Below are 12,775 nucleotides of genomic sequence, written 5' to 3' on the forward strand. Positions count from 1 at the left end.
TGTCATCCAGCTCCCTACCTGTCGGTCTGTCATCCAGCTCCCTACCTGTCTGTCAGTCATCCAGCTCCCTACCTGTCTGTCAGTCATCCAGCTCCCTACCTGTCTGTCAGTCATCCAGCTTTTTATCTGTACCAACGTGTGGTTCTGCGTACCAGTCTGCGGTTGTGTACCAGCATGTGGTTGTGTACCAGTCTGCGGTTGTGTACCAACGGGTGGTTCTGCATACCAATCTGCGGTTGTGTACCAGCAGGTGGTTCTGTATATTCACACAAGGCAGGAACTATTTCTTGAAGCAAATGAGAGGGACATTCAAATATCAGCACATTTAAGTGTATGCAAATATTGCCAGGGAGGGAACAGGAAATTAAATTAGCTAGTTTTGAGTGTGATTAATAATTTAATGCATTTGTTTTCCCTCCTGTAGTTCTAGAGGAGTGGGCTACAGAGAGCACAATCACACTCATACATTATTCTGTTGCTTGACTCTTAATGAGAAAATGAATAATAGCTCTTTTAATCAGAGTGAAACACTTCACAACCATCATTACGGTCTGTCACAGCTTCCCAACTCACAACCTCTCAGACAGAAGAGGGCTGATGCATGTACACAGCTATACACAAACACACATTAATAGACACACATAACATTGACATATTACATATGTGTATAGCTGTGTAAATACAGAATCTCTTTTTGGTCTGAGAGGTGTGATAGAGAGCCATGACAGCTATAACTGCATATACAGTACAGCCCAAAAATTTGGACACACCTTTTATTCAATGCGTTTTCTTTATTTTCATGACTACTTACATTGTAGATTTTCACTGAAGGCATCAAAACTATGAATGAACACATGGAATTATGTACTTAACAAAAAAGTGTGAAATAACTGAAAACGTGTCTTATATTTTAGATTCCCCAAAGTAGCCACCCTTTGCTTTTTTGATAGCACTGCAAACCCTTGGTGTTCTCTCAATGAGCTTCATGAGGTAGTCACCTGAAATGGTTTTCACTTCACAGGTGTGCCTTGTCAAGGTTAATTAGTGGAATTGTTTCCTTTATTAATGGGGTTGGGACCATCAGTTGTCAGGTTGATACACAGCCGACAGCCCTATTGGACAACTGTTAGAATTCATATTATGGCAAGAACCAATCAGCTAATAAAGAGAAATGAGTGGTCATCATTACTTTAACAAATGAAGGTCAGTCAGTCCAGAAAATTGCAAAAACCTTGAATGTGTCCCCAAGTGCAATTGCAAAAACCATCAAGCGCTACAACAAAACTGGCTCACTTGAGGACCGCCCCAGGAAAGGAAGACCAAGAGTCACCTCTGCTGCTGAGGATAAGTTCATCCGAGGCCCCAGCCTCAGAAATCGCAGGTTAACAGCAGCTCAGATTAGAGACCAGCTAAGTGCCACACAGTTCTAGCAGCGGACATCTCTAGGACAACTGTTAAGAGGAGACTGCGCGAATCAGGCCTTCATGGTCAAGTAGCTGCTAGGAAACCACTGCTAAGGAGATGCAACAATCAGAAGAAATTTGTTTGGGCCAAGAAACACAAGGAATGGACATTAGACCAGTGGAAATCTGTGTCCGATGAGTCCAAATTTGAGATCTTTAGTTCCAACCGCTGTGTCTTTGGGCGACGCAGAAAAGGTGAACAGATGGATTCTACATGCCTGGTTCCCACTGTGAAGCATGGAGGAAGAGGTGTGATGGTGTGGGGGTGATTTGCTGGTGACACAAGGATTTATTCAAAATTTTAAAAAGGGCCAACAAGTGATAAGCATCTCTGGGAACTCCTTCAAGACTGTTGGAAAACCATTTCAGGTGACTACCTCTTGAAGCTCATCAAGAGAATGCCAAGATGTGTGCAAAGCAGTAATCAGAGCAAAGGGTGGCTTCTTTGAAGAAACTAGAATATAAGACGTTATCAGTAATTTCACACTTTTTTAATAAGTACATAATTCCACATGTTCATTCATAGTTTTGATGCCTTCAGTAAGAATATACAATGTAAATAGTCATGAAAATAAAGGAAACGCATTGAATGAGAAGGTGTGTCCAAACTTTTGGCCTGTACTGTATAAAGTATGTGTATTGTGAGCATGAAGAATACATTTAATTATAAGACCAGTAGGTGGGACCAAAGATGCAGTCTAAAGTTAAAACGGTCCTTTGGGTAGAGACCAGTAGGTGGCACCAGATCTGCGGTCTAAAGTTAAAACGGTCCTTTGGGTAGAGAGGGGTCACAGAGGTCATTTTCTTCAGCAGGCCTACCAAGAACAGGCCTCACAGAAACAAGCCTACCAAGCACAGGCCTCACAGTAACAGGCATAACAGTAACAGGCCTACCAAGAAGAGGCATTACAGTAACAGGTCAACCATTGATTTAATGTTTACCATCCCTGGGATTTTTTCAAGCTCTCTTATTGGCTAATGTAGGCCATGTTGGTCAAAGTGTTTCACCATTCCTTCCGTGAGTTGGGACAAAAGTGTCTTGGAAGGGCATTACTGGTAGGCCTGTTCTTGGTAAACCATTCAGCTGAGTAACATGTTTTATGGTAACAGGCCTGCCACTAATTTAGCCTATCAGTAACAGGTCTGATAGTAACAAGCCTACTAGTAATGTAGCCTATCCATAACAGGCCTACCAGTAATCAATTTGTAACATGCCTTCTAAGTACCAGGCTTACCAGTTACCTAGCCTACCAGTAACAGGTTGTGTAGCAACATGCCTACCAGTAATCTAGTTTACCAGTAAGCCTTATTAACAGCAGGCCTTATTACAGTGGACTGAAGAACATCGTTCATTATTCTGAATGGCTGAATAACTCAGTGCTGAATGGTCACCTTTTATTACCAGCCAGCAGGTGATCTGCACCCAGCGTTCATGTTCCATCTGGACCAGGTCAACACAAAATAAGTTCAAATCAAGAAATGAAAAGGCATGTGTATATTTAATGTTTGAAATAAATGCAGTGGAGACAACAATAGCATATACAGACATCCCCTGAACACATTTCTTACATTCATGAAACAAGAAATCCAGCTGAGGCAAAATAACTGGAGCTTGACAGAACAATTAACATAATCTTCAGTGAAAAACAAAAATTGGGGTCATTAATATTAACATTTTTTTTTTTTAAAACAGACAGAAACTGGACCTGAACTTGAAGAACAGGAAAACAAAGATTTTCTGAAAACTGTTTTGCTACGGAGTGACCTGATGAACGTGACCCAGTAGGAACAGTAGGGACCCTGTCCTCTTAACCCTGTTGAGGAATCACTCCTCCAGTCCAACAGAACTATGCACCGCAGCTCAAACACACATTATAATTATATACATATAGAACTCGTAATTCACAAGTACTTTCTTGGATCATAAACGTTACATAGGATCAGTTATACATTCCGTTATTTTCGTGTATAAAACCTAAACTACTTTACAGCGCTAAGCTCACTTGAATAAGCAGATAATTGCACCCACACAGACATATGTACAGATTCTTAATTTCCCTCTATAAGAAGTAACGGTAAAAAGTTCTTAATTGAAAATCCTTTGCCTTGAAAGACAAGGAAAAGGGTGGTCGCTTCAGTGGTTATATGAAATTATACCATCCACCAGAATCACCAGAACAAAGACAGACACACGGGTCAGGCAGACAGACAGACAGACAGACACACGGGTCAGGCAGACAGACAGACAGACAGACACACGGGTCAGGCAGACAGACAGACAGACACACGGGTCAGGCAGACAGACAGACAGACACACGGGTCAGGCAGACAGACAGACAGACACACGGGTCAGGCAGACAGACAGACAGACACACGGGTCAGGCAGACAGACAGACAGACACACGGGTCAGGCAGACAGACAGACAGACACACGGGTCAGGCAGACAGACAGACAGACACACGGGTCAGGCAGACAGACACACGGGTCAGCTGTATCTGCTGCTGCTGCTGTGTCTGGAGGTGCTGTTACTAGAAGAGCGGTAGGACCTGCCAAAGAACCAGGTGAAAGAGAGATCACTTACAGGACAGACAACCAGAGATATGATTATATTCTTTAGGTGGAGTGTAGATGGTTGGGGAGTAGATGGTTGGGGAGTAGATGGTTGGGGAGTAGATGGTTGGGGAGTAGATGGTTGGGGAGTAGATGGTTGGGGAGTAGATGGTTGGGGTGTAGATGGTTGGGGTGTAGATGGTGTATGATTTGGTGTAGTCAGGGAGGGGCAACTTAATTTCTTATATTAATATGTATGAATTAGTTCCAAACATTTTCTTCACATGATATTTTGTATCCAATTAACAATCATACCGGTCCCTGACCACTCACTCAACCAGGAAATATTTGCCGGCACCTACGCCAGGGAGGAAAGGGCGTTCTCCAGCCAACAACTACGACTGACCTTGCAGGTGCTCAACTTACCAAAAGGAGGTGCTGGAGCACAATACTTGGCTGTCTGACATCCCCCAGGGGTTTGTATGCGGTTACTTGCCTCCAACTTAATTCTATCATTTTATAAAAGGTATTTGTATTTCTCTGACCTGAACTACTGTGACATGTTTTTAAATCAATTTGAGGAATAAAATTTATTTATATATATTTTAAAAAAACTATTCAATTGTCCTGAATGAAATGTGGAAATAATATTATTTCAATATATTATTTTAACTTTATTTTAGTGTCCAGAGCGACTTACAGTCAGAGCAATTAACTGAAGTGGATAAAGGTTACCCAGCCCGGGACTTAGTTTGTTGGGGATGGGGGCTTACCTTGAGCTCCTGTAGCTGTCACTCCTCCTCCTCCTCCCTCCTCGTCTCCTGCTGCCACTGCGACTCCGACTGGAGTAGCTGTCATAGGAGTCTGACCTGTGTTGATACAGACAGATGACAGACTTCCTGTGTTAAGACGGACCGAGATGACAGACTTCCTGTGTTAAGACGGACCGAGATGACAGACTTCCCGTGTTAAGACGGACCGAGATGACAGACTTCCCGTGTTAAGACGGACCGAGATGACAGACTTCCCGTGTTAAGACGGACAGAGACGACATTCTGGGCTTGGTTCACTGATGTGCAAAAAAAATATGTAGATGTCCAAATATAAAAAGGCCTTAAACCAAAACAGACAGTTTAATAATGAAAAAATAGAATGGGGACCATTAAAGCCAAACATGTGGAAGATTTCAATGCATCTAAATGAAGATGACCGGTGTATATTCTTATCTACCTTGACCTTCTACGACGATCATAGGAGTAGCTTCTGGAATGACTTCTGCTGTATGTCCGACTGTGACTCTTGTAGCTGCGGTAGGTGGAACTCCGGGAGCGCCCCCTGGTGTACCTTCTTCTGCTTCTGCTCCGACTCCAACCAGAAATAGGGATATTTTTGTATATTTGTGTAGCTAACAAACCTGGATATTTTGTTAATTCTCCTTTTTAAATGTAGAAATGTGAGCAATCTAATTTGCCTTGGCATTGCTAGAAATCTAAATAAAATAAACATAGTCAGTCAATCAACAAGCAAGTTTACTCAGTCAGTCATTAAGTAGGTCATCAATTATCAGTCAGCAAACCAGTCGTTCAGTCAGCTACTTAGCCAAACCTTTAGTGAGCCAGTCAGTCTGCCTCACCTGGAGGAGTAGCTGGACGAGCGTGAGCGGCTGGAGGAATGGGACCTCCCTCTGGACTTGGACCTGTGGGAGTGGCTAGACTCCGACCGGGACCTCCTGATGCCCCTTCCCTCCTCCCTGGCCACACCCCCGGCTCTAGCTGCAGAAAGGGAACTCTCCTCACTGGAGCTGCTGTCCTGGTTCCTGGGCCTCTGGTTCAGTCTGGCTGTCTTCCGCACCTCGTCAAAAAGCGATCCCGGACGTACCCGGCTTTGGCTCTTTATCTGAATGCTGACCACCCCCTGGGTCCTCCCACCCTGGCTCTGTGTCCTACTGCCTGGGTGCTGGGGATGGATCATTGACCCGCTGGGCTCCAGGGTTCTGTTGGGGAGCAGATGGGCTGCAGGGGAGGGGTTTTGGTTCAGGGCCTGTAGAGCAGCCATCCCCTTCAAAGGTTTCCATTTTGGATCAGCCGGAGGTCCAGCAGCTAACACTGCAGGTGGGTCCTGCTGCAGCCCACTAGCTAGCGTCACTGCTGGCAGAGAGGCAGAAGACTGTTGTTTTTCTGTAACAGGTGACAGAAACGAATCCTTGCTCTTTAAGGAGTGACTCAGAGAAGCCAGGGTTTTTAGAGTGATGTCTGCTGCCTGGGGCCCGGGTGGTGCGATTTGTGCCTCAGGTAGGTCATTGTGTTCTGGGGTGCAGATCTCCATATCGTCTACTGCCATGTGATGCTCTTCCATCGTTGACAGTTTAACAGTAAGATTCTGTTGGTCAGTGTGTTTTGGAGTTGAGTTTGCAGTTGATTTAGTGCTCTGCTTTTTCGTCATCTCTGCCCCATCATCTGTGCGGTGTGGCGTTCGCTGTAGAGAACCGTTTCGGTTGGGTGAACTGTGAGTTCTCTCCTTGTCCTCCTTTGCCAGACATGGGGATTTGCCTGACCTTCCTCTTGGAGGCGCGTCCCTTGAAACAGCACACTGTTGCTCCAGGCGTTTCTCTTTCTGTGATTCGTCTTCCTCCTCTTCCTCTCCAAACTCCAGCGGCGGCTGCCAGTGGAACGTCTCCTTCAATTTCTGGTGTTTCCTTTTGGACCTCTTTGTCTTCAGCTTTGACCTATGGGAGCCAGACTTGGCAGATATCCTCCTCTTGTGTTTGTGTTTCCGTTTATTCTTCTTCCTGCTCTTGTGTCGCTCTCCCTCTGCCCCTTTTTCAAGACTACCCTCCAATAGTGTGGAATCCGGCACCATCACATCAGGGGTTTTGCTTATCTTGGTGTGCTCGTGTTCAGACTCTGAACTGGCTTCACCCTCCTCCTTCTCTGACAGGAAAAGCTTGGTTTCAGACCCAGCCATCTTGGCAGCCATCTTTGGCAAAACTTTCTCAGAGTCACTCTCAGAGTCCCACCCAGCAACAGATGCCAGCCTCTGGTCAGGAACCCCAGCAGATCTAACCTCAGGCTTTTGGTTCTTCAACATGCTGGTCTTCTTGCCTAGTTTATCTCCGTCACTGTCCCATTCTGACCTACTCTTGGGTTCCTCCAATGAGTTTTGGTTTAATTTTAGACCCTTTGCACGTTCTGATGAGGTTCCCTTGGAGCCATTTTGTCTGGGCCCGGGACTAGAACTGTGTTCACTTGCGGTTCCATGCTCAGAGTCAGATGAAGATGTGTGGATCTGGGAATCAGGCACCGTTAGGTACTTATCCAGGTTCTTGATCCTCTTCAGAGAGCTGTAGTACTTCTTCCAGCCCTTGTCTAACCTGCTCTTGTCTAAAGTCTTGCCCTTGTCAATGGTCTTTGTCTTGTCTGGGGTCTTTGTCTTGTATGTGCTCTTTGTCTTGTCTGGGGTCTTTGTCTTGTATGTGCTCTTTGTCTTGTGTTTGGGCTTGTCATTGAACTGTCTCCCGTCCATTCCTCTCCTGGGAGAGTCAGAGGAGTCTGACCTGCTGTAGGATGAAGATCTGCTGTCATCATGACTGGGTGACTGGGTCCTGGATCCGGAGTTACTCCTGGAGTGAGACCGGCTGAGAGACCGGCTATAGGACGTACTCCTATAGGAGCCGCTGTGTGATCGTCTCTGGTTTCTGTGGGATTTGTAACGCTGTTTCTTCGCCAGGTTGGAATTTTCTGGGTGGGCCATCAGCGCTGGCGAGGATTGGGTCTGGTTTGGAGCTGAACTGGGGGCAGCAGGGCCCATCGGGGCTAGAGATGCTGGGGTTGTCTTGGTCTTGACCTCCTGGACATAAGAAGGTCTCCATGGTTTCTGGCCAGGCTTCCAGCGTGAGGGAGGGGGGCTGTCGCTCATGGGAATAACAGGGGCGTTGTCAGTGGCTGAGGTGGCAGGCAGGGCCCTGCTTTGGGTCTCCACACCCTTCACTGAACTTGGAGTTAAGGTGTCTGGCTTCAGTCTGCTGTTGTCAGACAGATTGGACTTCTTTGAAGATGTGACAGCGTTCCTCCTCCTGGGCCGAGATAAAGACCTGGATCTGGATCTATACCGAGATCGGGATCTAGACCTGGATATGGACCGGGACCTTGACCTGGACAAAGACCTACGCCTGGAGTGAGACCGACTCCTGGACTGGGAGTAAGACCTGGACCTAATTCTGGATCTGGAGCGGCTCAGGGTATGAGACCTGGAGTAGGACCTGGAGGCTCTGGAGGACTGGGAGGAGCGGTGCCGTCTGCCTGATCCAGAGGACTGCTTCCTGGGGGAACGTCGGTAGGAAGAGGGGGTCCGAGGTGGGGAAGGTGATCTCTCTACATGACTGGATGGTGACCTCTGACCCGCTATGACAGGCAATTCTTTGGGCTCTTTGCTCTTGGAGGATTCCTTCTTGTGCCTCTTTGCGTGCTTGCGTTTCTTGGCTTTCTTCTTGCGCTTTGCTTTCTTCTTCTCTTTTCTGTGTGGGCGTGGCTGGCTGGAGCGGTCAGAAGATTGGCCCGAGGAACGATCTGGGGACGGTGACCACGGTGAGTCGCTCCTGCTGTGTTCCTCCTCCCATCTGCTGGAACAATGGTCATTCAATCTGGTAAGTCAAGATAAGACTTCAAAAACCACTGTTTAAGCAAGATGAAGGTTTCAAACAATTGAACTATGGACTATCACACACAATATATACCATACATACACACACACATATACACACACAATATATACCATACATACACACACACATATACACACACAATATATACCATACATACACACACACATATACACACACAATATATACCATACATACACACACACACACACACACACACACACACAATATATACCATACATACACACACACACACATACAATATATACCATACACACATACAATATATACCATACACACACACACACACACACACACACACACACACACACACACACACACACACACACACACACACACACACACACACACACACACACACACACACACACACACACACACACACACACACACACACACACACAATATATACCACACACACACACACACACACACACACACACACAATATATACCACACACACACACACACACACACACACACACACACACACACACACACACAATATATACCATACATACACACACACACATATACACACACACACACACACAATATATACCATACATACACACATATACACACATACAAAATATACCATACATACACACATATACACACACACACATATACACACACACATATATACACACACATATATACACACACATATATACACACACATATATACACACACACACACACACACACACACACACAATATATACCATACATACACACACACACACACATATACACACACACACACACACAATATATACCATACATACACACATATACACACACACACATATACACACACACACACACAATATATACCATACATACACACATATACACACATACAATATATACCATACATACACACATATACACACACACACACACACACACACACACACACACACACACACACACACACACACACACACACAGGGTGGAGCCGAACCCGAATACGGTATTCGGAAAGGCACAAATAACGTGGTTTTTACAAATACTTATATCAAACAAATACTTGTATTCGGGAACAAGAAAACCGTTATATCAAAAAGCTGCGTTTTCTCATGAGACCCAGTACATGCCCGGAGTGACGTTCAGTCGAGGGGAAAATAATAAAAGCGGTAACTGACACAGGCTGCTCCACACATCTCCATTCTCCACACAGCAACAGAGAGCGCTCGGTTGAGCGAAAAAACTTAACTGCGTCACAATTTTGTTTAATAGATTTTTGTACCTTAACTGGGTTCCAAAGGCAATTTATAACTTTCAGGAAGCGGAGTTTGATCGGGATATAATTTCATTACGCTGCAATAGGGTGAACCAGCCCTAACGCAAAATAAAAACGCCCATTTTGAATTTTACTCGAATACAAATACTTTTTTCCCCCATAACAAATACAGATACAAATACTGGCTGCTTTGCACACCCCTAATAAATATATATAAAAATACATATACCATATATCTCATATATATATATAAATAAAATATATGGGCTGTCGCGATATACCGGTATTGACGATAAACGTGATCTTCAAAAAATGTAATATTTATATAAAAAAGGATGTTGTATTTTCCCCAAAACTCCTCCTGGTTTTTCAATAGCTTATTCATGTCAGTTATAGATAAACAATATGTGAGTAAACAAGGAGACAGGACCTATGCACGGGCGTGGAAATCAGAACCCCCAGGAGAGATAAAGACCGGAGGTTGTATTTTTCCATCCAACATGTTTACTATGCAAACTGATTCAAATAGCAGCCCCTGATAATTCAAATATAGCTGATTACGAGCATTTTTATATACAGCCTGTTTGGTCACCTTTATTAAGGAGGTCACTGTATTAGATCCACTTGGTTGTATACACCCACACAGTGAAGGTATGACTTACTGGTCACCCCTACTCCATTTCTCTACGCTGGGTGGCTGGTACGTCTTGCTCCTCTGCATCTCCTCCTTCCAGTGAGGTGGAGTCTCGCTGCTCCCTTCTCCCTGCTCCTCCTCTGAAGCGGAGTAGGACTTGGAGTGCGTTGGGGTGTGGTATCTCTGTCGAGAGACACATCAGTATAAAGTAACAACACTGACCGCTTTGGCGCGCCGGTTCTGCCAACTGACTTTTTCCACTGTCTCAATCTCTAGAAATGTTTCTCCACAGCGCTCTGAAACTGCTACAAAACTGCCAGCCATTCACCAGATTTTGTTGTGTTATGTAAATAAACGTAAGTCACGCATTCCCCATAATGACAACAAAAAAATTATAATGTCTATACTACCTTTCAAAAGTTTGGGGTCACTTCTGATTCAGTCCCATTATAACAGCGTGTCATGCGTTTTAGTTCTGATTCAGTCCTATTATAACAGCGTGTCATGCGTTTTAGTTCTGATTCAGTCCCATTATAACAGCGTGTCATGCGTTTTAGTTCTGATTCAGTCCTATTATAACAGCGTGTCATGCGTTTTAGTTCTGATTCAGTCCCATTATAACAGCGTGTCATGCGTTTTAGTTCTGATTCAGTCCCATTATAACAGCGTGTCATGCGTTTTAGTTCTGATTCAGTCCCATTATAACAGCGTGTCATGCGTTTTAGTTCTGATTCAGTCCCATTATAACAGCGTGTCATGCGTTTTAGTTCTGATTCAGTCCCATTATAACAGCGTGTCATGCGTTTTAGTTCTGATTCAGTCCCATTATAACAGCGTGTCATGCGTTTTAGTTCTGATTCAGTCCCATTATAACAGCGTGTCATGCGTTTTAGTTCTGATTCAGTCCCATTATAACAGCGTGTCATGCGTTTTAGTTCTGATTCAGTCCCATTATAACAGCGTGTCATGCGTTTTAGTTCTGATTCAGTCCCATTATAACAGCGTGTCATGCGTTTTAGTTCTGATTCAGTCCCATTATAACAGCGTGCCATGCGTTTTAGTTCTGATTCAGTCCCATTATAACAGCGTGTCATGCGTTTTAGTTCTGATTCAGTCCCATTATAACAGCGTGTCATGCGTTTTAGTTCTGATTCAGTCCCATTATAACAGCGTGTCATGCGTTTTAGTTCTGATTCAGTCCCATTATAACAGCGTGTCATGCGTTTTAGTTCTGATTCAGTCCCATTATAACAGCGTGTCATGTGTTTTAGTCCCATTATAACAGCGTGTCATGTGTGATTCTCAGTGATTTCAAGTGTCAAAGAATTCAGGTCTTTACACAGTCCAGATTCAGTCATATGAGGCTTTAGAAAGGCAAGTTCTGGTCAGGAGAGCGTACCATTGTCCCTCTGCCTTTCAGCTTGCGTCCGGACTTGGTGACAGAGGGCTTCTGGTCTTGAGAAAGGGAAGAAGCTTCTGGCTCAGATCTAAAAATAAATACATAATTATCATGAAACAGTGTTTGGAACAATGACTGACCCAAAAGACAAACAGGAAGACATTTTCAGTTAAAGGTAGTTAAGGGTAGTTAAGGTTGGTTAGGGGGAGGGTTCAGGGTAGTTAAGGTTGGTTAGGGGGAGGGTTCAGGGTAGTTAAGGTTGGTTAGGGGGAGGGTTCAGGGTAGTTAAGGTTGGTTAGGGGGAGGGTTCAGGGTAGTTAAGGTTGGTTAGGGGGAGGGTTCAGGGTAGTTAAGGTTGGTTAGGGGGAGGGTTCAGGGTAGTTAAGGGATGTAAAGGGTAGTTAGGGTAAAACATAAAAGGGGACTGACTTGTCTGGTTGGTTCTCCTGAGACGGCTGGTCTCTCCTCAACAGGAAGCGGTTCTCTGGAACAGGAGGGATCTCTTCTATACGAACAACTGGCTTCTCTCTCTTCACGCTACTCAGGTCCTTTTCTCCAACCGGCTCCTCCTTCATCCCTCCATCCACAAGGCTTTGAGAGAGAGTATGACTGAGTACGCAGCAACAATAGAAACATAAATCCTAATCGATTGGAGCAGTCAGCACATCTGAGTGGGAATAACCAGTCACATCACACCCGGTGAATAACCAGTCAGTCAGGCTGAAACGCCTGGCGAATAACCACGGTCAGGCTGAAACGCCTGGCGAATAATTAATCCAGGTAAGTCTGCGGAAGTCACCT

The 12,775-nt window shown here is 44.8% G+C and overlaps 1 protein-coding gene across 9 annotated transcripts in view; it reads right to left on the bottom strand.

The window, feature by feature from the left end:
- Positions 1–3,899: 3,899 nt before the first annotated feature.
- nktr (natural killer cell triggering receptor) overlaps positions 3,900–12,775 on the bottom strand; it is a 54,081-nt gene continuing 45,205 nt past the window's right edge. For 4 of the 9 annotated variants that reach the window (XM_020041804.3, XM_010902367.5, XM_010902366.5 and 1 more), the window contains 7 exons: positions 12,404–12,565; positions 11,975–12,062; positions 10,604–10,758; positions 5,648–8,653; positions 5,245–5,379; positions 4,788–4,883; positions 3,900–4,010 (listed from right to left, as the gene is read on the bottom strand). In XM_020041804.3, the coding sequence (XP_019897363.3) occupies positions 3,950–4,010; positions 4,788–4,883; positions 5,245–5,379; positions 5,648–8,653; positions 10,604–10,758; positions 11,975–12,062; positions 12,404–12,565 (3,703 nt within the window). In that variant the 3' untranslated portion in view covers positions 3,900–3,949. Of the gene's footprint in view, positions 4,011–4,787; positions 4,884–4,913; positions 5,084–5,244; positions 5,380–5,647; positions 8,654–10,603; positions 10,759–11,974; positions 12,063–12,403; positions 12,566–12,775 lie in introns of those variants that run through there. The other 5 variants (XM_010902362.5, XM_010902364.5, XM_010902363.5 and 2 more) reach the window with 5 other exon arrangements.

The sequence above is a fragment of the Esox lucius genome, chromosome 21 (assembly GCF_011004845.1).
Source record: "Esox lucius isolate fEsoLuc1 chromosome 21, fEsoLuc1.pri, whole genome shotgun sequence".
NCBI lineage: Eukaryota > Metazoa > Chordata > Actinopteri > Esociformes > Esocidae > Esox > Esox lucius.